Source organism: Armigeres subalbatus, chromosome 2 (genome assembly GCF_024139115.2).
Source record: "Armigeres subalbatus isolate Guangzhou_Male chromosome 2, GZ_Asu_2, whole genome shotgun sequence".
NCBI lineage: Eukaryota > Metazoa > Arthropoda > Insecta > Diptera > Culicidae > Armigeres > Armigeres subalbatus.
In genome coordinates this window covers 274443477-274469984 of record NC_085140.1, presented here as the reverse complement: position 1 = coordinate 274469984, position 26508 = coordinate 274443477, and the positions used below count along the sequence as shown (strand labels likewise).

Genomic DNA, 26508 nt, shown 5'->3' with positions numbered 1-26508 from the left:
ACAATTTCCAATACCGGACAAATTATGATAAAAATTTGACCATAGAATCCTCGGAGCCATACAGTATATACCGAACTCTGTAAATTGACTATTGAACATATCACGAACGAATTGAAGCACATACAATCTCACATATTTTGGAGTCTTGTCGTTTCTCTTATTGTTAAAATTGTATTTTAAATATTCAAAAACTGTTTAACTTCTCAAAGCTAGATGTTTCATATTCCACGATTTTCGACAGTTCGCCCTAATGGGCGGGTACGATGGGTTGTTGTCACGCCGGGCGGCATAATGGTATCCCGCGAAGGCATTCCCAATTGACACAGCATGGCGTAAACGGTGCATGTAGCCAAAGTGTCATTCAAATTCCTACATAGCGGTCTACAACACCCAGTCAGCCAGTCAGTTAGTCAGTCAGAACCTTAGAAAAGGTCTACGACACTTGCCATCCGTCGTCGCACCAGTTTGTCAGCGATATTTGAAGCAAAAGCAACCGTTCCTTCTCGCGTTCGAGGTTTCGAGTGGATTCATTTTTTGCACAAACTTATTAATGCTGCGTGTAGGTACAAAACATTCCTAAACAACACATGCCCGACGCATATGCATAAACCTGGGACATCTAGCGGCTGTTTAGCATGCTTCACACCTAGCTAAAAATAGTACCGTTGAGGACCGAACTAGCGCAAGTTCTGCCCAACAAGAGGTGGTCCACACCATGCTGCGACGTTTCAACCTATTCGAGACATTGTGTCATAATTTTATGCCTCTGCTGTGCACGTTATCCTCGCCTGAAGACTCATCAACTTTCCATGTCGCAGAATAAAAGCGAAAAACCGTCAAGCCGGTAGAGAGAAGCTATGCAGACATGTTATAATTTTATTGCCTTGTTACGAGCGAAGTTCTTTGCTCCCGCTATCTTTCGTAATTCACGGATCACTGCGCACGGCTGATGTAAATGAATCATCGTCGCAAGGCTGCTGTGGAGGCGCAGAACTCTTATGGTCACCAGAGTTTGACGTCAAATCGGTAACGAATCTGGTTCGTTGCCGGTAATTGATGGTAATACACGTTGGGATAAGGTACATCGATTTTCCACTCAGTGAGCAAGTGTCATAGAGTAATTGAAACTAATAAGAAGAGACCAGGTTCATCTCATTCTTCTCATTGACATTGCATCTCTAAACGAGGACGATTTGTTGTCTCCATACGACAATAACTTTCTCAATCGTTAACTTCATAACATGGCCGTGAAGGCTATGTTATCCAATTTTAAATTGTGTAAAAACAAAACATTCATGCACAGCTTTGATACAAAAAACGATTGTAAAATTTGTATATTTGAAGACATAAAGGCATTAGATTTTAAACTGCTTCAAACGATTTGAGAACCGAACAAGTCTCAGTGGAAATATATTGCTCAGCAGTACAAGTAAAAATGGTACAAAAGCACATAGGGTAAATCACTACTTGGGCCTATGGACCCGGTTCCCGGCTCACTGCACAGAAAACTAATGATTTAAACTGTTTGGAAGTCGTAGGTTTATGGTTGATAATTTTAAAAAAGTCTCCCATTTATTTTTCACAATACTCAATATTTTTCTATCACTTGTTTTACTCCTAATTGATTCCATTGTAGAAAATAAAAATGTAGAATTCAAAATTTCACTCTCCGATGCCACACCACTGAGCCGGAGTGATTCTTTCCACTTTTACTAAACGGTATTGTCGAATAAACACCTACCTGAAAATCGTCACAGTGCTCGATACAACCATTGCATGAAGCTGTTAATCACCACACCATAATTCTAAACACCCGCACTTCAATTATTCTTATTTGTTCGTTTCACTAGAACTTATTTAAACATACTAGAATACATTTTAAAATGTATTCACAAACCGAACAAAAATTCACCTCGGCCCAAGAACTTCTAGCCGCACCGTGCTGCCAAAAGGCCAGGATTATAAGAATGATCCTTCATCGTTAAAAGGAAAATTGTCTAATATGTTGACGTTATCGTGTTATTTATAGTTCTCTCGATTTTAAAAGGTGAAATAAATATTGTTTTAAAGTATTTGGAAGAAATTTGGATGAGTTTATATATCTTCTCAACCAAATAAAAATGATTATGAATAATACCATCTGGCATCTTGTTGTCGTGGAACGTGCATATTTTTGTTTACATCGCATTTTCTACCGTCCCGAGAGAGAATGAGAGTAAAATGTTGAGAGATTGAGTGAAATTTTGCTTAGGCCGGGAACTGGTTTTTTGTATGCCGGATTGGGAATCGCTATGACTGAAATTCATTTAAATCAAATAAAAGCTTCTTTGAACGATATTTAGCACGAATAGCTATTTTTTAAGCAGAAGTGAACCCCAATGCAGTATTATACAGCCTACAAATTTCAGAAAAAGTTGCTTCCTGTCATAAATATCAATTAAATAATGCAGTCGTACGCATGTTAGGCCGGGAATGGGGTAAGAAACCCTATAAGGTGAGTAACCGTGCCGAACGATGAAAGCGTGATGCGAATTAAAACTGACTCCAAGCAATACAACAGAGCTGAAAAGACCTTGTCGCTTGATTAAAAACACAATTTATGAATCATCATCAAGTATGAGCAAACTTCAAAAACACCACCATGGCAAAAAGACTGAATTTATGTTTATTAAGGTGAAGAAATGTGAGCATGTCATTAAACCGGGTGAATCATTCGATTAAAGGTCATACGTTAAGAAAATCATTTTGACCACCCAGAAACAGGTGGGGGCCTTCAGAGACCTGAGTAGTGTCACGAATTCACGAAACAACAAAACGATGCGTTTCGATTACTTTTGATACTTATCTAATGCTTGCCAAATGAACAGTACCGCCAGAAGCTGGACAAGTGGGTAAAAGATATCAATGGAGTCAAGTTTTAAGCACTGCGTCGATCCGCGCCCTGAAATGTGCAAAAGGATGCCTCACACCAGACAGCCCCTAACTGGCTGACTTTCTCTTAGCTTACCAGGTCGCCCGGAAAGACTGCCGTCGAACTATATGAGAGGCGAACAAAAAAAAAGATGGCATAAACAGAGAATAGTTGACAGCTGAGCCCTTATGTCACATCGGCTGCATGCAAAGGAAAAGACGTTCCAACGGTATCACGTTATCGGTCGCGCTCGTTTCCCTCGATATAACCAAGGCTTAAAAACGAATCTGTACTCTAGGAATTTTGGAGAAACTGAACCTTCTGGGGGATTTCCGGGAAGCTACTTCAATTCATTAAAAATATGTTTTTAGACCGCTTCCTCCGATTGGAACTCACACACATCGAAAAGAATCTATGACAAAAGGTCGAAAGACAAAAGGTCGAAAGGACAAAAGGTCGAAAGACAAAAGGTCGAAAAGACAAAAGGTCGAAAGGACAAAAGGTCGAAAAGACAAAACGTCGAAAAGGCAGAAGGTCGTAACGACAAAAGGTCGAAAGGCACAGAAAGTCGAACGGGACAAAAGGTCGAAAAGGACAAAAGGTCGAAAAGGACAAAAGGTCGAAAGGGACAAAAGGTCGATCAAGAACAAGTTCATAACAAGTTGGGTGTATTTCTAAAGAATTTATGAAATGCATTTAACTTCAAGCAACAATAACATACTCATCATATCAATCAAAGTTGAAGAATGAGCAATTTTCAAAGAAGGAGTATTTACTATGAAACAATATTATGAATATCTAGATTAGATCTGTTCACCATTTTCAAAAGTATTCCAGATTCAAAGTGCCACCCCTCCATTTCAATGAGTATCTTAAATGGAGTCTCCAAACCAATTTTCAGCCAAATCCATGGAGATTTAGAGGTGCATCAAACGAGATTTGTGTTATTTTAGACTTTTTCATAGAAATGTCGTCTGAATGCATCAATTTAACTCCACATAGTAGAAGCATTAGTCGTGAATAGCTTCTTTAGACTATTACCTACCGCTTTGTCATTGATACTAGGATGTTTAGAGGGCTCATTCTATGACTTTTTAGTAGATTTTGCTGATAAAATGGCTAAAAACCAGAAAAATAATTTTAGGTGCTTCTGGGGGTAGTAAAATTTTTCAATATGTGCCTAATTCAATTATTCCGTTTATTTCCTTCAACTGTTGCGGAAGTTTCGTCCATACATCACTTTATTCTGAAAAATAAGCTTCGGTATGCAATAATGCAGCTTTAATGAAATACTCAACATTTGAATAGGGTAGTCAAGCAAGACCATGCTAAAACAAAGTTGACCATGATTTATGAGCAATGTCATCCAGTATGCTCGACCCACTGATATGGATGTAGATTGGGCTATGTGGTAGTGTCAGCGCCTGCAGATCAAGAGGTCCAAGGTTCGAGGCGCCAAGCAGTTAAAGATATTTTATTTATCAAGCCAGGTGGCTAATTCCATGTTGTCGATAATCTGTCGCGGTCAGAAACTTATTTTAAATTGAGCATGATAAAAAATCTAGTTTAAAGTTTAAAAAAACATTCTGATTTATTGGTTATCCTCTCCTTAGTTATTGTCAGATTTTCTCGATATGATACACGGCGCGGCGTTTGTAATGTTCCCAAATAATTACTTACACAAAACTTCACGCGGTGAATGACTGTCGAAAGGTACGGCCGCGCCAAACGATACACCGCAATGCTATTCACCCATAAGAATCAAGTAAACGGGGTGCATAAAGCACGGCGGTACCTTTCATGAAGGGTTCGCCGCGTGTAATTTTGAGAAAATCAGGCAATATTGTACCACATTCATGGCACAAACAAAACCGGATCGATCCTTACTTCACAATGAATTATTGGTAGTGGCTGGTTTTCTACCCGCAGGTAGTGGCTGGTATCTAGGCGCTATCGTATATGCGCAAATAGCCAGCATGAGTTAACCGCCAGAACTTTGTATGGCAAAACACATTTAATTTACGTGGGTTTTCTCAAAAAGGGTAACTTTATCGGGGAAAATATTTGGTACCGGCTATGCAGGAGGGAATCCGCTACTACGCTTACCAAATACTTTTTCGATTAGGGTTTTTAACTTCGAGAAAATCAACTGTAGATGCCTTTCGCCATACTGATTACAGAGAGTTAACTCCTAGTGTGTCGCTGTAGGCACGCTCAAAGTAGACGATTCATTGGTGACTGCAATGATGGACATGAACTTATTATAATCTCAATAATTGAAGGTTGTTTAAAATTAGTCAGTGGCATGAGTGATGCAATAACTAGGAGAAGGGTATAGAATCAGTCACATTCAAATGTAGTTAACGACCCCGAAAGGTCATTGAAAACATAACATTTTCCATAAGACTTGACAAGAAAAAATCTTTATCTACTCGGCGCCTCGAACCGTGGACCTCTTGATCTGCAGGCCCTGACACTACCACACAGCCCACTCTAGTTCCATACCAATAGGTCGAGCATCCTGGATGACATTGCTCATAAATCATGGTCAACTTTGTTTTAGCATGGGGGAATGGTCTTGCTTGACTACCCTATTCAAATGTTGAGTATTTCATGAAAACTGCATTATTACATGCCGAACTTATTTTTCAGAATAAAGTTGTGTATGGACGAAACTTTCGCAACAGTTGAAGGAAATAAACGGAATAATTGAATTGGGCACATATTTTTTTTTTCCAAGTTCGTTTATTTGGTAGGCTCAGGCGTTTATAACACTTTACGGAGCCATGGTTCTTTGTGATATATACAATCAATATCATTTTATTATACAGTTAATAAGGAGCCAGCGTAATCGTGGTGACTCGAGGTTAGTTTACAATGTTTAAGGATGGACGGGGCTAAGGATTTGGGATAAGAAAATTTCAGCTTCTCATCCGGGCATTTGGCGTCAGTGACGATGTGGCGTGTCGTCATGCTCGAGGAATGGTTCGACTGGGAGCATCTTCCGGATGGCAAGAGCTATGGAGCTCTACGGAACAAAAAGGCAGAGACAGAGCAAAAATAAACTTTAAATTATGAAAAAAACAAAATATTAGATTTTGATGTCAGAAGCACAAAGAAAACTATAAATGGCCTGCATATAGACAACATCACGATCTCCCAAAACACCTCGAACTTCCCTGAAAGGTTGTTTACCTCGGGCCACAAGGGTATCCAATAATTGCTCTCTGGAGGCGTCATTTTCCGAGCAGGACCAAACTACGTGATCGATGTCATCATAACCGGCTCCGCACCTACATAAGTTGCTATCGACAAGGTTTATTCTGTACAGATGTGCGTTTAGTGAATAGTGATTGGACATAAGTCTCGACATCACGCGAATGAAGCCTCGACTTAAGTCCTCACCTCTGAACCACGCTCGCCCAGAAACTTTTGGAACTATGGAAAATAGCCACCGTCCAAGTTCATTGTGTGTCCAATTCCTTTGCCAACTTTGAAGAGTACTCTGACGGACTAATGGGAAAACTCGTTGCTCGAGAATTGTCTATCATAAACCTCACCTTCCTGTGCGCCCACCTTTGCCAGCGAGTCTGCCTTCTCATTGCCGTAGATTGAGCAGTGAGATGGGACCCAAACAAAGGTAATCTTGAATGATCTTTCGACCAAAACACGCATCTGCTCTCTTATGTTTGAAAGAAAGTAAGATGCGTGCTTAACAGGTTTCATCGACCGGAGTGCCTCGATAGAACTAAGGCTATCCGAGAAGATGAAATAATGGTCTACGGGCTGATTGGAAATTATCCCCAAAGCGAAGTTAATTGCTGCCAGCTCAGCAACATAAACCGAACACGGTTCCTGAAGTTTTTGGAAGGTGGTTGAAGTTACATTGAAAACACCGAAGCCAGTGGATCCGTTGATGCGAGAACCATCAGTGAAATATCTGTTGTTGCAATTGACATGTTCATATTTTTCAGAAAAAGTGAGGAATAGATATTTGTCGAAGATGATCTGGTATTCCTTGAATAGCATGTTTCATGGACAGATCGTATACAATTGAGGAACTGTCGTTGGTGAAGTGAACTCGAGGGGATTATAACACGGAAGACAAAGATCTGACGATATGTAGTTGAGATAAACTCTCAGGAATCTTGAACGACAAGTTAGTTCAAGCATATTATCGAAGTTATCTAGAACAAGTGTGTTACTTGTTCCACATTTGATGAGTATTCTAAGTGAGAGCTCCCAGTAACGGTGCTTTAAAGGAGTGACTCCAGCAAGCACCTCCAGGCTCATGTTATGCGTTGAATGCATGCAGCCAAGGGCAATACGCAAACAACGATACTGAATTCGTTCCAATTTGATCAGGTGGCAATCAGCTGCTGAGAGGAAGCAGAAAGAGCCATACTCTAAAACAGAGAGAATAGTCGTTCTATAGAGTTTGATGAGGTCTTCCGGGTGAGCACCCCACCATGTTCCGGAGATAGAACGTAGAAAATGGATCCTTTTCCGGCATTTTTGTATCAAATACTCAAAATGGAGTTTCCAAGTACATTTAGAATCAAACACGACCCCAAGGTATTTAGAAGATAAAGATTGGTTGATGTCATCATTCAACAGCTTGAGTTTCAGTTGAGCAGGATACCGCTTCTTAGTAAACACAACCAACTGAGTTTTTTGCGGTGAAAACTCGATCCCTAAATGTCTGGCCCAAACAGTCAGATTATCCAGGGTACTTTGCAATGGTCCTTGCAAGACAGCTGCACATGGACCTCTTAGAGAGACCACGGCATCATCTGCAAGTTGTCTGAGCGTGCATTGTCCTTCCAAACAATTGTCAATATCTTTAACATAGAAATTATAAAGCAAGGGACTTAAACACGAACCTTGGGGAAGGCCCATGTAGCTATTTCTGGAAGTTGTCAGAGTGCCGAGTGTGAAGTTCATTTGTTTTCTGACAACAAATTGTACAAGAAATTATTCAAAATAACGGGTAATCCACTACTGTGCAGATTGCCTGACAGTACTTCTATGGAAACTGAATCAAAAGCGCCCTTAATGTCCAAGAATACTGAAGCCAATTGCTCCTTGTGCGCAAAGGCCAGTTGTATATCTGAAGAAAGCAATGCTAGACAATCGTTTGTTCCTTTCCCTTTTCTAAATCCAAACTGAGTATTTGAAAGCAATGCATTTTCTTCGACCCAATGGTCGACTCTTGAAAGGATCATTTTCTCCAATAATTTTCTCATGCATGATAGCATGGCAATCGGTCGGTATGAATTGTGATTAGACGCTGGTTTTCCAGGCTTTTGAATAGCTATTACTTTCACCTGTCGCCATTCAGGTGGCACAATGTTGTACTCCATGAAACAGTTGTACAGGTCAAGTAATCGTCTTTTTGCGATATCTGGGAGGTTTTTCAGAAGATTGAATTTGATGTTATCGCATCCCGGAGCAGAGTTATTCGATGAAAGAAGAGACATAGAAAGTTCCAGCATTGAGAATGGTCCACCCAAAGAACCGGGATCAGTAACTGATTCTCGAAATAGCAGTTCTGCTGGTACGGAATCTGGACAGACCTTTTTGAGAAGTTGAATATCCATCGATTGGAGTATTCTTCACTCTCGTTGGTGGAAATGCGGTTCCGCATGTTGCGGGCCGTTTTCCAAAGTGTTGTCATTGAGGTTTCTCGTGATAGACCCTCGACAAAACGTCGCCAGTAGCTACGTTTTTTGCCTTGAGAAGATTTTTGAGCTTTCTTTCGAGCCTCAAATACTCTTCAAAAGCTCGGACCTTCCGTGTTTACGGAAGGCCTTGAAAGGCATCAGATTTCTCAGAATACAACTTAGTACATTCATCATCCCATCCAGGAGTGGCTGGTCTTCTTATGACGGATGTACTTGGAACGCGTCGTTTCTGAGCTTCTTGTGCGCTTTTTGAATCAACTCAGTAAGGAATCGATATTCATCCAAAGGTGGAAGAGTATCAGTTGATTCAATACCAATTTTACCGCCGATGCAAATTTTGGCCAGTCAATGTTTTTCGTGAGGTCGAAAGGAACATTAACTGGCTCAGATTGTTGATAGCTACTTTCAATTGTGGTAACTATCGGCATATGATCACTACCATGGGGATCTTGAATTACCTTCCACGTGCAATCTAATGATAGTGAATTTGAACATAAAGACAGATCAATACGGCTTTGTTGACCATTTGGTCCTATTCGAGTTACTTCACCAGTGTTCAAAATATTCAAATTGAAATCGTCACACAAATCATAGAAAATAGGCGCTCTATAATCGTCATACGTTTCGCCCCATCCAATACCATGTGCGTTCATATCACCCAATATCAATACTGGAGATGATAGAAGGAGACTGCGCTCCAAAAATGTCGACGATTAATAGAGGCATTTGGAGGGATGTACAATGAAGTAAAGCTATGATCTTTTTTATTCACATTTACTTGGAATGCGACGATTTCTAAGCCGGGAACAGTCGGAATAGAATTCTGTAGAAGGAGTAGCATTTTTGATCCCCAAAGAACGCCACCATAATGATCATCCCGATCTTGGCGAATAATGTTAAAATCGTGGAAGTTGATTTCATCTTCAGAAGAAAGCCATGTTTCACAGAGTGCAAATATATCGCAATCGGAATTGCGAATCAAAAACTTGAACACGTCTAATTTATTTTTCAGACTGTGACAGTTCCACTGCAGCACAGTGATTGTATCTTCGGTGTTGGCCGTATTATCCATCGAAATATACAATTCCTGCAAGAACGGGCCATGAAACAGTCAATTGCTTCAGATAACTTTCAACTGTTGGAATAAAGAGGTCAACGATTGGCCTCAATGAATTCGGAATATTGAACAAGTTCAAAAAACGGTCCACAAGGTCCTTAAAGGAGATCAATCCTCGCTTGGACGGAATACTTTTTCTAGAAGTGCGAATTTGTTTTTTCTTTCGTTGATTCTTCCTAGCCGGATGTTTCTTCGAAACATCGGATTTAGGCAATGGCGGGAATGTCTTACTGCAACTAGGATCAAAAGAAGCAGTAGGGACAGATTGCTTCAGGATTTTAAATAAACCCCATTACCTTCAGATTTTGGCAAGCTTTTATGGATGACTTTTGTTCTCTTACGGCGCGATCCCGGGGAAGACGGTTGCTTCCTCTTTTCGGGCACGTGTACCTCCGCAGAATCATCCATGTCGGCTGCGTCAGAGTCCAATTCGTCAATTGATATGGAATCATAGTAATCACTTACACGAACGGTGGCTGAAATAGCAGTCGATGCAGTGGCTGTGGCGGATGTGTCTTGCGACCTAACCATTTCCGCATACGACTGCTTGGAGCGCTGTACCAACGAGCGCTTCACTTTTTGGGTGCGCTTTTTGTACACCGGGCATTCTTGCAAACCATGGGGAGGGTTCAAACCACAATAAGCACATTTTGTTGCTTGTTGCTGGCAGAACTCCTCCCGATGTCTTTCTGAGCATTTGCCACAACGTGGTTTGTTGTCACAAAACTCGGCAGTGTGACCAAGTTGTTTGCAGTTGGTACAATTAAATACCCTTGGCACAAAAAGACGCACCGGAAACAACATATTTTCTATATCGACATACTTAGGAAGCATCGAACCGGCGAATGTCACCCGAAGCGAGCCTGACTTGGAATAAACCTTTTTGCCATCTACCGTGGCTGCTGAATGCAATTCCTTGCAGTCCAGAATATCCACGGTAGATTGCAGGGCGTTCTTTAGGCGACCTTTCCCTGCAAGCACATCCTTGCAAGTCAAGCTCACTGCGTTGATTACGCCTTCTATCTCGACCTCCCGCGAGGGCACATAAACTAAATATTCAACATTGTACGCCCTGTCGCCAGCAATTTCATTCGCCACCTGGTATGTAGGTGCGGTGATGCGTAGTTTGTTCCTGTTGATTTGGCTGAATTCAAGCTTCGTAAAACGACGCGTCAAATCTCGTTTTATGCCCAGAAAATCTAGGCTCTTCACTTTCTGCCGAAAGTAAACAACCCAAGGCCCAGGCGAAGCCGCATGGTACAATCGTGTGCGCCCTGCATCTTTTGGAGGCCCATTGCCTTCCACAGTCTCTGTCTCCATTCTCACCCCGCAAGGTGGAAGGATGATTTTGCTTATGTTAACTTAAGACTAATAGCTAATCAGAAAAAAAACTTAAAAAAAAACTAATTTTATTTATTCTATCAGTCCCACTCCGAATAAAGCAGATGGGAGAACAATAAAACGTTTCTACTTATCTGCCCCTGCTGCTGTAGGTAGCAGCAGTAACAATAGCCTGCTTCACTGGCGTCGCCAGAAGCAGCTACTTCACTCGCCGACAGCGATCGCCTTGGATCCGTAGGTAGGCACCACACAATAGACTCGCACTACCGAACACAATCCGCGATGAGACACAGCACACACGTCTGGCTCGTTCGAACTATCGGCACGGAATCGAATTGGGCACATATTGAAAATTTTTACTACCCCCAGAAGCACCTAAAATTATTTTTCTGGTTTTTAGCCATTTTTTTCAGCAAAATCTACTAAAAAGTCATAGAATAAGCCCTCTAAACATCCTAGTATCAATGACAAAGCGGTAGGTAATAGTCTAAAGAAGCTATTCACGACTAATGCTTCTACTATGTGGAGTTAAATTGATGCATTCAGACGACATTTCTATGAAAAAGTCTAAAAAATCACAAATCTCGTTTGATGCACCTCTAAATCTCATTGGATTTGGCTGAAAATTGGTCAGGAGACTCCATTTAAGATACTCATTGAAATGGAGGAGTGGCACTTTGAATCTGGAATACTTTTGATAATGGTGAACAGGTCTAATCTAGATAGTTCTGTTAGAGATTAAAAAGATTGTTGATTTAGGAAATGAATGAAACTTGTATTGCGCGAGACAGAGTTGCCCTATACACTTGGCAATAAATTTGACCTTTTATTTCAAATTACTTTGAGCAATTAAATAAAATTAATTCAATGAGTGCAAATAATAGATGCATATCTGTCACTTCGATTTATCAAAATAGTGCACTCCGCAGCCACGAAGGTGCACGCATTGAAAATACGCCGGCGTGTAAAATACGCCGGTGTATTTGATGAGCGGCGTGCACCATTTTGACAGATCGAAATGACATTTAGAAAACTCAACATCCATATATTAGCTGTACTGCCGCTAACCGCAAGTCAGACTTATCTGGATATGGGCGCCATATACAGATAAGTCTGACTTGCGGTTAGCGGCAGTGTACCTACTGAATGAATTTTGTTTAATTGTTAAAAATTGTTAAAACTAAAAGAGCAGAGTTTTTGCTAACTGTGTAGGGCAACTCTGGTGCTAGTGCTTCGATCTTTTGATCTTATTGATCTTTAGTTTCTTTCGACCTTTTGTCCCGTTCGACGCTCTGTCCTTTTCGACCTTTTATCCCGTTCGACGTTTTGTCCTTTCGACCTTTTGTCCCTTTCGACCTTTTGTCCTTTCCGACCATTTGTCTTTTCGACCTTTTGTCTTTCGACGTTTTGTCTTTCGACCTTTTGTCCTTTCGACCTTTTGTCCCTAACCCGTAGTAGTAAAATTCTTCTTTATTTGAACATTTTTTGTTCTATAATTATTTTTAAACATGTACAGTGATCGGCCGGTTTGGCCCTCCAACTTCAATTTTAATTATTATTATTATTACTATTTTTATGTTGTTACTTAATTTTTAAAATATAATGTATCATGACGGCCTTCAGGAGGCGCTAGTGTGTTTTTTTTAAAATTTGATAACCTAACTACACTAATATTTACAATAAAAATTTGATAACCTAGATTGGAACTAGCGCCCTAATTGGAACCTGATCCGAATGCAAGCAATGGACCCTAAACTTTTCTTTACACTCACCAAAGCGTTCATGTAAGGTTTTTATTCCGGCCAGACGGTGGACCTCGGATGTTCTTGTCCTGGGAGGGGTGTTGAGGATCATCCTCAGGAATTTGTTTTGGACCCGTTGAAGTTTGAGGTGGTGGGTTTTAGCGCAGCTCTCCCAGACCGGCATGCCATATTCGATCACAGGGAGGATGATTTGCTTGTAGACAGCAAGCTTATTTTTCAGGAACAATAACCACCGACGGTTGATCAAAGGGTACAGTAGTTTCAACCAGAGTGTTAAATTTTCGAGCATACCTAATGAAAACTGATTACCGTGCCTATTCATTTCATCTACCAACGCGTTCACTCAAAGAGCGAACGAACTGACATTGACATGATAATGAAAAGCTTTGTATATTCATTCCGTCTTCTATGTTTTCATTCTCATATTCGTTGTGTTTGCATTCATTCATATTCATTTTGAATTTTGTCACTGATCATCTTCGTTTGATCATAATCAGTGTGGAAGTGTCGGAACGTAATCGATGGTAGTGATCGATTTATCAAAGAAATCCGAAGGAAAAATGGAGGACCTAAACGTCACATCAGAATCTCCGTCGCCCTCTACATCTGGTGAAAATACAAAAAGAAAAAGCAAAAAACGAAACGACAACAAGGAAACTCTGGCCAAAATTGCGCTCGGCTATATTCGCCGGGATGGTACTAAAGCTTTATGTTCCATCGATCCCGGCAGTTGCTGTCGGTACACCCAAGAAAAGCTGGACGTAGGAAATTTTGTTCGTCACTTCCGGACACGCCATTATGAACTGGCTGCAGCGAACGGTTTATTTAAAGATAAAGAAGTTCCGGAAAAGAAGCAGAGAGTTATAGAGAAACGTATGGTTGCCATAGACACACCACTCTTGATGGATTCTGTGCTCCTAATGATAACAGTCCACAATCTTCCCGCAAGATGCCTTCAATGGAAGGGCTTCAAGCAACTGCTTGAGCCACTATCGAATGCTTGCGGTGTTACCGTCAATGGCGTGAACATGATGAAAAACATCAAAGAGGTGGGCCAAAAAATACGGGAACACATTGCGTCGGAAGTACACGGGCGGCTAATCAGCCTTAAAATCGATTCCGCTTCGCGGCATCAGCGGCATATATTGGGAATCAATGCCCAATATACTGTCGACGATGTCGTATGCATTCGAACCCTGGGTAAGTGGCAAAAGATATATTCATCAACCAAAAAGCAAGTTAAAATTTTTTTTCTTTCAGATATGCTCGAAGTTCGTGAACGACAAACCGCCAAGTTCCTAAAAACGAAGATAATGGAAGTCGTTCTCAGCTACGGAGTTGTTGTGGGGCAAATATTTTCAGTGACATGTGACAACGGAGCAAACATGTTGGCAGCAGTGCGCCTCCTCAAACAGGAATTCGAGCTGCTTGCCTGCGACTCGGAGAACATTGACGAAATGGAGCGGGCTGACCACGAAGCGCACGAATTTGTTGCAGAATTGGGAAACGAACTGCAGGAAAATCTAAACTTAATTCGATGTGCCGTACACACCCTCCAGTTGGCAATTCTGGACGTGATTAATAAATCGAATGCGTCAGTCAAGATTGTTACGGAGATCGCCAAAAAGTGCAAACACGTCAAATATACACTTAGCTTTGACACTGCGCAAGTATCGCGTCCTCCAGTATGGGGTCCTACTCGATGGTGCGGCATTTACGAAATGAACGATAGTTTTTTGCGGAACGAACATTTCTTTAAACAATTGGCGCAGCAGTTTCCTGAACTGGGTAATAGACTTTATTTTTTGCAATTTTCATTAGTAATCATCTTTTTTTATTTGATTCAGATCTTGGTGAAACGTGGCAGTTCATTCAAAACTACGTGAAAGCATACAAGCCACTCTATATCTGCACGAAGAACATGCAGGAGCGGCACGTGTCATTGCCAGATTTTTATCTACAATGGCTACTGGCCATAATGGAAGTTTCAAAACTGAAGGATAATCCATTATCTACTGCTTTGAAAGATGCGTTGACTAGCCGTTTAGAAAAGCTTCGGCAGTCAAGGGCCTTTAAGATGGCTTTGTATTTGGACCCACGACTGAATTACATGGGATCAAAACTATTCCACCCCGAAGAAAAAGAACACATTCAGGTAACTATCCTATACATTTATTGGATTATGTTCTCACCCCTGCCCCATATTTGTGTGTATTTCTAGTTCAAAAACTCAAGACACACTGATTGTCTCACTACTCAATAACCAACACAAAAAAAGTTCCAATTTGACAGTAATTTGCATTTTGTATTAACTATTGTATTCACTTTTCCAGGGCTACATCGTTGAAACGTATAACAGGATTATTTCCTTCCGGGAATCTGCCAAATTACGTTTGGACACTTCATCATCAACCCAAGAGGACGACTTCGATTCATTCCTCATTGACATGTTCGGCATATGCGATGCCCCTGTTTCTGGTGAAACCAGTGGGTCACGCTTTCTCCAGCAGCTCAAAGCGCTTGAAGTAGAACCGAGGCAAAATCACGGCTACGATGTATGGAAGCACTGGGTCAACAGACGGGATACACATCCCGAACTATACGCCGTAGCTTCCGTGGTCCTGGCTGTTCCCTCAAACCAGATTTCGGTAGAAAGGGCCTTCAGCGCGCTGCCAGTAGTGATGACAGATCGTCGTGCAGGCCTCGGAGAAGAAAACCTGAGAAATATTCTTCTTGTCAAGCTCAACGAACCGCTGATCGAAACTGTCATGCCTCAGCTCTATTCGACGCATTAGCAAGTTTTACGCTATGCAAATCCGGTGAGAAATCACGGCTGACTCAATTTACCATCGTTAATTATCTTTAATTTCCTAACGCATTGAATTCGTTATAGCATAATTTAAAAAATGAGCTTAAAACATTTATTTCGCAATCACTGTCATGGTATGCTTAAAATAAACAAACCGATTTTAATATTCAAAATAAAAAGGTATTAATACTATAACTATTCACCGTTCTACTGCTCATTTCACATAATATTGAGTGTCATGGGCAGCCGAGAGGAATTCAAGGTCTGTGTTTGTTGTAGTCGTATGCATCATAAGTTGAGCCAATTATATTGTGTTTCTCATTCAAAACTTGACCATCACAATATAGTGTGCATACCACTAAAAAGTGTGATAAATGCATACAATAGTGTCGGATTACCTCGGCGTCTTCAGCGTACTCCTCCATAATAAATCAAGGAATTACTGCATCGAAGACACCGAGGCGATCCAACGCAAGTTTGCACTTTTATCACGCTTTTTCCGACGGTCCAGCACAATTAGAAGTGATAGCTAAAACACGGTAGACTACGGAGGGCTAGATACGTTTGTCGTTTTCTGGGAATGTGACAAGTGAAAATAATATTCTGTAGGATCTCCTGACTTTTCAATCACGCAAACGATGTTTTTTATGCACGTGAGGAGGATCTGAGTGCACCCTTGCTTTGCTACTAAACTCCGACCGATGCGAGGCAGTTTTCTGTTTAGTTGCCAACTGAATCCGGATGAATTATTCTGCATTGATTTGCACAATTGAGGGCATCGGAATCGGAGTCGAGATATTGGTCCAATATAATTTCCGTTCGAGAGCTAAGTGGTGTTTTCATATTTCACCTTATATTTTGCTACAAGAAACAAAGTATCAGTTTTTTAATGAAATAGATTACTTACATATTACTTCCCGTGAAGAATTACATTTTGTACACATTCAGAACTATGAATGAACTGTAATTAATAATTTTCCAGCTTAAAACTTCCGCTTCACCAGGTTACTTGACAATCAGCTGCTTTGTTTTTTTGCTGCCTGCTTTGAGTGAACGTTCGAAGCAAGCGTGCGGTGTTCGGTGCGGTGCGCCGGTATGCGATTTCTATGAAAATATACATAGGAGATGAATTTTTTTTGTCGAATGCACCGCAGTTTGTGACATCGTAACGTGATGACGGGTTGATGTGGTAAACGAATAGCGAAGCTTTGCTACCGACTGAAGTAGAGAGTTCATTCGAAAATGACTATATAGGGTCTGTCTCAATTGGATAATTAAACTGGAATTAAACTTAAAAGTGACATTTCAATAATTATCAAATAACCCTACTCGCAGAGCAAGATTACTTTTGACAGATATCGAATCATTTTCCATCGATGTCCTGTTGGAATTGCTGGGTAGCACCAGCCATTCTTATAACGGGGTGATTTCTTAATTTTCGAACTGTCACTTTTAAGTCTAATTCTCCAAATGAGACAGAGCCATAGAAAGAGAATGACGAATGAAAACCTTTTTGGGCTCAGTGAACAATGATCAGTATTGCGATGAATGAATATTGTTGGAGTGAATTTGAATATGATAATTGAATGAAAATCGGCTATTTTCATTCAATGAATTTGAATATTATTTGCTCTGGTTTCAACAAAACGTTGCACTTTGTACCTCCTGATCGAGTTAGACAAGCATCCAAAGGCTTTGCCGAGGAAAACTCAAGCATCTGCAATCCGGGTGACTAAATGGGCCAATTTCGCCGGTTATGAAATGGCAGCTGAAAAAATGCATCCGCGCGCACGTTTGCGATTCCAACCACCGCTGTCGCATTGAACGGGAACGAAATTTCAAGGAAACAGCGTGAGGCTATTGGAAATGAGTCTGGACCAGTACTGGAAAAGGTCGTGATCGTCATAAGACAGAGAGCAAAGCGCCTTTTTCTATTTCAGGCGACCAAATGAAAGAATCGTGGGTACTTTGATCAATTTCGCATGAAAGGCAGTCATGAAAGGATGTTGTGCTTTATTTTGAAATTTAAATTTCTAAGTTATTTTAATAGATACATGCGAAAAATAGTGACTAGTCGATAAATTTATCATACTTCTTTAATGCACCGAGTTGAAAGTGAAAATAAACACAAAAATAAAGCAGATATTGCACACTTCCATGACCTGTCACGGAACAAATATTTTTTGAGATTTTTGTAGCATGCCATTCACCCTTCGCGTTTCAATAGAATTTGAAAGGGGCAGATATGTAAACATCGCGTGACATCTCTTATTGAAAATGAGAAATTCCAGTACTGGTCTGGACAAGCCATTTCGACAACTTTCAAAGCAATTGCCAAATCAGGCTTAACATGGTCAATTCAATCTCTCGACGACGAAGGAGCGATCGTCATACGCGGCTCCGTGATCCGATGCCGTTATCACGAGCCGTTTCTTCTGCGGCCTCGAACTAGTCTGCCTGAACTTCCCCGAACAGATTCGAACTCTAACGGCTATACCATCAGTTGATGTGGATAGTCAACTACCACGAACGTCAACCAGTCACGAGATCTGCTATAAACATAGCCATTACCCTTAACGCCACTACATCGAATGGGACAGTACCCCGAATGGCATTACCTCGAATGGGACACTACCACGAAATCCATTACTCCGAAAGGCCAATTAATACCCCGAACAAATTTCAACTCTGTAGTTTTGATATGTTTAACACCCCAGATACCGATGTATCGTAAAATAAAAATCTTACCAGAGAATAAAAATATATACTATTTAGAGTTATATTTAGAAACTCAATAAAGGTCTAGTCAACTATATTCTATTTTTCGTCTAATTAACTTAAACTGTTATTCTACGCCATTAGTTGGGAAAGTGATATTCTAAAAAATGGAATAAGAGATGAGATAACGCCTTCTTACAATTAACTCTACCAAGCATGAGGCTAACAGAGGAAATTTAATTTTTTGAATTAATGCGTTTGCCCGGTATAAGGCAAGCAGATAAGACAATGCCTTCATTAAATGGTCGGGGTTCAGCCAAACCGCACCAAGCGGCTTTTTGACTGACTTGTGATATTTTGTTCGTGAGAGGTAAACGGTCATCATTTCATGTCAATTCATACCCACATTATTTGTAGGATATCCTCAGTTACAAGATTGAGACATATCCGATACGATTTGTTATCAATTAAATTTACTAAACAAAAGCTTGGATAGAAAAATGGGACATTTTTGGTTGGCGCTTGGTGCGATTTGGCAGAGCCCCGGCCAAATGAAGTCATTCGCTCGGTTTAGGGCAAACAGAAGATAAAATGGCTTCTTAAAATGAACGCGTTTGCCGGTATAAGGCATGCAAAGGAGATAATACCTTCTTTATTCGCCTTGTATAACGCCAACAGGGCAGATAAAATCTTCTTCAAAGTGTTCGTGCGGCTCGACCGGCCGACCAGGAGAGGTGGTGTGGCCATCGCTCTGCGCTACAACATCAACTGTCGCCTGCTACCATGTTTCCAGCTGAGCATCATCGAGGCCATCGGTGTCAAAGTGACGGCACCATCTGGAGTAACGATATGGAGGAAGGACACTACACGATCCTGAGCCCCAGATTCCCTCACTCGGCTGAGTCGGTCTGACGTCCATTTGACAATCGACTTGTACATCACCAACATGAACGACCACATCACGCAGCCGGTCATCTACCAGGAGCTCAGCTCGGATCACTATCCGGTGGTGGCGGAAGAGAGCTCTTCGGTAAATCGGCATCAGCTGTTCCGGCGAAACTATCATCGAGTCGACTGGAGCCGGTTCCCAAGGTGGGTGGATGCCAACCTCGACTACGAGGCGCGGCCAGTAACGCCTGAAGCAATTGATCGGCAGCTGCGTTCCATCGAGGAGGCGATCTCGGTGGCCCGAGAACAACATGTACCGACGGCTCGGCAGGTAAGCAACACCCTAACCATCGATACACTCACCAATGATTTGATTCGATTGCGGAATGTCACTCGCAGGCAGTTTCAGCGTACTGCACTGCCTGAGCTTAAGGCACGCTGCAATCGAATCACAAAAATTATCAAGGCCAGAACCTTAACCTAACCTTAACCTTAACCTAAAGATTTATCGAATAAGATCCGCACTCTCCCAGACTATGCTAAGCCGTTCTGGAAAATAACCAAAATACTAAAATCCAAATCTGTGGAAGTCGGCCCTACTACGGGCTCCAGGAGAAACTGCGGTCAAAAAAGATTCGCCACCGCATCAAATGTGTTATGTAAAAGACGCTGATAAGACCGGTAGTCTTCTACGGACACGAAACATGGACAATGCTCGAGGAGGACTTGCAAGCACTTGGAGTATTCGAGAGACGGGTGCTTAGGACCATCTTTGGCGGCGTGCAAGAAGACGGTGTGTGGCGGCGAAGAATGAACCACGAGCTCGTCCAGCTCTACGGCGAACCCAGTATCCAGAAGGTAGCTAAAGCCGGAAGGGTACGATGGGCAGGACATGTTGCAAGAATACCGGACAGCAACCCTGCAAAGATGGTGTTCGCTTCCGATCCGGCAGGTACGAGACGGCGTGGAGCACAGCGAGCGAGATAGGCAGACCAGGTGCAAAACGACTTGGCGAGCGTGGGGCGCATTCGAGGATGGAGAGATGCGGCCTCGAACCGAGTATTGTGGCGTCGAATTGTTGATTCAGTGTTATCTGTTTAGATGTAAACTTAATAAATGAATAAACTAAAAACCAAGCCTCGGTCTATTCGACCTTTAATCCCAGTAGATAATAATGGCTGTAAGGATTGCTTGATAACTCCTGCAGAGAAGGTAGCTGATAGCTTCGTCAGCTCGCACAATCTTGAGCAGAACATCATCAGTCAACACGATGCAACCGTTAACGAGTATGCACACAACATTCATCTGACTCCCAACGACTTCTCGGAGTAGTTGGAGATCTCAGCTGGCGAATTGACGGCCGATATCAAACCATTGAAGAACATGAAGTCCCCAGGTCTCGATAACATTCTGAATCTCGAGCTCAACCACTCTGCTCCGTTTTTTGAGCACCTTTCGCTGATCTTCAATCAGTGTTTCCTGCTCAACTACCTTCCCATCGTCCTGGAAGTCAGCGAAAGTCATTCATATCCGTAAGCCTGGGAAGGATCCTCCCCCCCAAAAGTAAGCGTCCCATCAGCCTTCTCTCAGGGTTATCTAATCTATTCGAAAAAACTGTTCATTACCGGTTACTTGAGTCTGCCGAAAATCTCAACATTTTGCTCGAGGAACAGTATGGTTTCCGACGCGGTCGGTCAACCGTACCCCAACTGACTCGAGTAGCCAACGTCCACAGGCGGAACAAGTTTGTCTCAAAAACATCCGCCTTGGCCTTACTTGATGTTGAGAAGGCATTCGACAATGTATGGCATGATGGCCTGGTGTACAAACTACAACGCTAAAATTTCCCCAGCTACCTGTTGAAAATCATTAACAATTACATGTCGGCAAGGCCATTCCGGGGCTCAATCAGCGGAGCGAGCTACAATGCGCACAACGTTGTCGCAGGCGTCTCCCAGGGCAGTATCCTCGGGCCCCTGTCTCAATCTGTTCACCTTCGACATGCCAGAACCAACAGAAGGCGGCACTCTGTCTCTGTTCGCAGATGACACCTCCATCGTCTACAATGGTAGAGTGATCTGAGCGCTAGTTGTAAAACACCAACGAGGCCTGGATGTCCTAACAGAGTACCTCACCAGCTGGAAGATCTGTATCAACGCGGCGAAGACCCAGGTCATCGTTTTCCCCCACTCTATATCCCCTGAACATGTTCCGCCTGCCCTAAGGACTGTAGAATCATCCTCAATGGTACGACTGTGGAATTTATATTGAAAACACGGGTAAACTTTCCCTGGACCGGGTGTATATTTTCGAACTACAATAAGAGACGAGCCAGTCCTGGGCTAAAAGTCTGTATAATAGGTACATTGAAAAAGGCACTGATATTTCATGGAAATTAAGATCTTTTAAATAGCTCTCTTTTGCATTAAATTAACGTAAAATGGTTGAGGAACCTCGTTTTGAAAAGTGTCCGATATTGGGAGCTGTCCGGCGCTGGAGGATCTATCTTTTTTATTTTTATTCAATATTCCGATATTTCACGTTTGCAAAGAATTTTCAACTTGTGTTCGACATACCTAAGTTGGTTGGAATAAGCGAGTTGAAAAAAAAACACAGTATTCTAAATATCCATTACCAAAACAGAATTGTTAAATCTATGTCAATAATTTTCGATCAGATGCGTTCTATCAGCGAACTTGGAAATTGCAAAATATGTCGAAAATGCTAAGGTTAACATATAAAGTTTGGTGTTATGATGACTAATGTGTTTCAAAATATGTACCCCTGCTGGTTCACAGAAACCGAACCCAATCCCAAAGGTAAAGAACCCAATAATGGGTGCGAGGCAAACTATCACGCGACTTACCTCTTCCTTCCGCTTGAGCCATCTTCCGCACGGACTTTCCTCTAGAATTTCACTTTCATCCTCCGAATCCTCACCGCTCTCTCTAGGGGACTTATTGTGCTCGGTGTCGTTATTACTGGAACGGCTACCCGGCATGGCAGAATAGCAGCTACTGGGTGGAAATCAGTCCGGTCGACCTCGGCCCGAGTGTCGAGGATGTTTTAATTAGTATCTGCGGATCGGAAAGAATGGAGAAAATGTTAATTATTGGCATTAAATTCGTTGGATGAATATTACTGCCATGTTTTACTATATGAGCAGTAGGGCAGTCCAAAATTCAAAAATGTCTCCAATCACCACATAACTGTCATAAAAACCGTCAAACTAACTCAAAAACAGTGAGTTATTCACTAGTTTCATTTACATATACACACCAAATAAACACACAATTGGCTGAAATTCTGCCAGAGCTCCTAAATTACCTAATAGAGGTTAATTAACAAATGGGAGTTGAAGTGTTTAAACATTTATAAAATTTGAACAGCCCTAATGTGCATAGAGTCAATAGTCAACACATATAATGAAGTTAATTTAATTTAATTTTATTGTGCACAAGATGAGGAACGTATCAGAGCAGGTTACTCTAAAATTCTTGATACATGAAAAAATAGCATAATACCGCATATATTCAATTATTACGGTTTTTCTTCAGTTTTATGTAAAAAAAAAGTCATTTTGAGGAATTATTATTGATATTAACCGATATTGGTATTTCAACGAACTAACGAAACAAAAAAAAAATTCCATCGCGTCGTTTTACATGAGACCAAAAGGAATTATGTTGGCGCCGTTCCAGTTGTGAGCACTCTTGCACCCGGTCAGTGTGATAAAAGAGCGCTATGATTACAGAGCGGTTCGGAAGAGAAGTCCGTGAACGGAGAAAATTGATCGACCGGTAAATAATTGACTGGCGGATATCGTTGGGCAAAATATTGATGGAATATACGAAGATACTCTTAACTGCGAAACATGCGAATACCGTTAATGGAAGAAAAAGGAAATGTATAGACTGAATAATTCTGATATATTCACATAAAAGTTTCATTACTTTTCTCGTTTTTAGTCGAGACGCCAACAATTAAGTAGTTCATCAGTCGGTTGACTTCCTACAGGGTCCGGCAATTGAACGGCTATATAAGTGAATAAATCGAAATAATACAAAATACGTATTGGCAACTAGTTCTACAAAACGTCGTCGAACCATGGGCCGGTCGTTATTTGATACCAGGGTTTGGGTCTTATGGCAGGATTAGACACCGGCTCAAAAAGTGAAGAAAACCCAGCAAAGGGGGTTTCAGGGTTTATTTAGAACGTGGACATGAACCCTATGAATTCGACTGTATGTTGGAGTATGTTGGAGGCCGCGTCTGCTCTAAAATATCATGTTTTTTGTGTCCTGATGAGACATCTGGTGGCATCTGTTGAAATAATACAAGAGCACCTGCGGACCTCGTACAATGTGTTCGTCGATCGTCTGCAACGAGTGGTTAAACAGACTAAAAGATGAACTTGACTACTAAACTTTCAAAAAGTGATATGTTTTCTTATCATATTGAATTAAATTGAACTGAAATATTTTACTTGCTGTTTAATTCACTGAATTGCTTGATCAGCAAAAAAGTGACCGCTTTAAACGATTTTTTTCAACCAATAAAGTTAAGACAAAAAGATGATTGCCTAATAATTGATTATCTTTCGCCGTCAATTCATGATAATTGTTCCAATTTCGATTTCTAAAACGAATCCCAACCGACAAATCATAGTTTTTTAAATTTTCTAACACATTGATCTACAGAAAAATATACACCCAGGTTTTTTTTTACGCGGTTGGAATTCATTAATTTCTCGGTTAACCTGAACTTTTACAGCTTTTCAAATACCCCCTGAATTTTCTTTGATTTTTTGTGAATTTTTTGGTGGGGTTAACTCATTGCTTCTTTGACTCTGAAGGTCTTAAACGACCAAAACCAAACCGTGTAAAAAAAAACCTGGGTGTATCTTCCTAAAAGGTGAAAAAATATTTACATATGGCTACTTTCTCGCTCGTGAATGCGAAAATGCAACAACATAAGCAACGGGGCGCTGCAGGACGCTTATCAACAACAACGAGTGGTGTCCAAAAAACCGAACCTAATTGTTTTCACATGTCAATTTGTAGCACGTCTGGGCTGGTTTAAACCCCGAAGGCGGCCAATTACCAGCCAATCATCACGACCGGCGAATGTGGAGCCTCCGAATTGCGTGATCTCGCAGGCTAACGAACGCGTGGCGTGGCTCTCTCCGACTCAACACTCAACAACACAGCTTAACTCATCACGTTCTCGCATATTATGAACTGGAAATTAGGCATGTCGGCAGATTTTGGGCTCGTTTGTAACCGGAGAATTCGTTCAAGGACAATCAATCGTATCGGAGAATGTGGAACATCAGAACGTTTATTTAATGATGAAGCGCCCTAGTATGTAATTGCATTATTATGACAATGTGCTGTGACAGCTTAAACGCAAAAAATACTCATACTTGCCGAGAAGGATTCAATCCTGCCTGACCAACAAATGATGACGCCACAAGGTAGATGGTCATCGCATTACAAAGAGGAGCACCGTGACTGTTTTGACGAATAATGGCGCATTCGTCAGGGTCTTCACGGTGCGTTGTTTGTGACAGGTTCAACAAGCTGATGACAGTCACAGATGCGATGAATCAAGGTGTAATGGAGATGAATGTGTTATTATAGCTATATTGGGCATGTTAGAGAACGTAGATCAAAAACAATGAATTTTACTGCACTATTGACAGTTATATAAAATATAGATAAAGTATGTACGTAACAATTAGGGGGATGACGGCTTTGGCAGGTTTTGTTCTATTATTTTCATGGGGGTTTTTTATGACTGGCTAGGCTCAAATTTGGCCTAAACATTCTTTGCATATCAAAGAATATTGTGGCCAAATTTCATAAAATTTGGTCGACAAAAACCCTCCTGCCAATAATAGAATAAAACCTGCCAAAGCCGTCTTTCCCCCTATATGGAAATTTAAAATTCGTGATCTCTCAGCATTTCGTAAGTTTTAGTATATTTATGTTTTACGTTTTTTTGAAGCATTTTTTAAATTAGAAAAACGAAAAAGAATGTATCTTTTAGATAATAAAAATCGGCTGTTTATATGTAAATAAAGTACAAAGCGGTTTCTTGCCAGACCTCCCGTACCATGTGTGGTAGTGGTAGGTAGGTCGGGAGATGGGCCCATGTGCCGATGAGCCTCCAGAAGTCTTTTCAGGGTTGGACAATAGCAAACCTGTCCGGAAAACTACGATTCTCAATACAGCTGTGTATGGCAGTCATAAACATATCAGGAATTGTAATGAGAAGCTACGTTTGGGATATCATCCTATCTGGCACTCTTATCGCTTTTCTCCAACATCCTTCTGCGGTGCTGGTAAACAGGGACTTGTGGTGTGATGTGGGAAGAGTACTTCAATAATCCTATCCAAATAATCTGGACTTCTGGATTCTGGAGTCCTTTTTGGAGGGAGGAGGGTTATTAAGGGTTGCCTCTGGAGATCGAAGTAGGTCGCGATGTGAACAGGCATGAAAAATTTCCGTCCGTCATTTTTCCTCTTGGAAGTGATTTTTATTTTAAATTGGCGTATTTGGAGTTTCCGGCACAAGCACGTCGGCTACTAGAAAATGACGATCTTTCGTCACGATCTACTGCACATTCGCAAAAAAGTTCTTCAAATCTTCGTTGGAGTAACGTAACGTACCACGTAACTTTGAGAAGATGGAGGAAGCCTACTGTTTGGGAACTGGCCCTTATCTCCTTCCTATGTGAACTGTATTTGGCTGGTTGTGTAATGATTCCTGGTAGCTGAGGTGTGTTGAATGTTGGACAAGTCTAATGTTATGTGTACGATGTTTATAATCCCTTGCCAGCCCTGTGAATATGTTGTTGTCTATTGTATGTTGAATGTAAATAGAAGTAAATAAACGACCACCGCGGAGAGCGAATCGCTTGTTTTCTTGTCCACTTTACGCGTCCGAGATACCCCGCCGGGAGTTGTGTCGGTTCCGCTGTGTACCGTGGTCTCAGTGTAGTCTCAGTGATAACTTCCCACAGGTTATTGGCCCAGTGATAGTGGAGAAAACGGTGGATTTCGCTGAGAAAATAGACCCGGAGTGTGAAAGTTTACCCGCGGACGCTACCCTTTGTGCTTGTCGTTCGGCGGGAGCAAATTTGTTCCACTCGTTAGACTGTGCTGCAGTGGGTGGTTAAGGCAGCTGAGAACGTTGGAAAAGGTAAAAAGTGATTACCGGGAGGTGGTTAGTGTCCGGATTGCCAGCTGTGTTTCGTTCCATCGAAGCTGGAT

The 26508-nt window shown here is 41.4% G+C and overlaps 2 protein-coding genes across 7 annotated transcripts in view; one reads left to right on the top strand and one right to left on the bottom strand.

The window, feature by feature from the left end:
• LOC134212260 (nuclear receptor-binding protein homolog) overlaps window positions 1-26508 on the bottom strand; it is a 217120-nt gene that overhangs the window by 99701 nt on the left and 90911 nt on the right. For all 6 annotated transcript variants that reach the window (XM_062689954.1, XM_062689957.1, XM_062689958.1 and 3 more), the window contains one exon: window positions 22098-22308. In XM_062689954.1, the coding sequence (XP_062545938.1) occupies window positions 22098-22232 (135 nt within the window). In that variant the 5' untranslated portion in view covers window positions 22233-22308. The remainder of the gene's footprint in view (window positions 1-22097; window positions 22309-26508) is intronic.
• LOC134216373 (uncharacterized) lies at window positions 13858-15770 on the top strand. The gene is made up of 4 exons (XM_062695275.1): window positions 13858-14016; window positions 14077-14604; window positions 14664-14971; window positions 15150-15770. Exons 2-4 carry the CDS (start codon window positions 14079-14081, stop codon window positions 15609-15611), a joined length of 1296 nt encoding a protein of 431 aa, XP_062551259.1. The 5' UTR covers window positions 13858-14016; window positions 14077-14078; the 3' UTR covers window positions 15612-15770.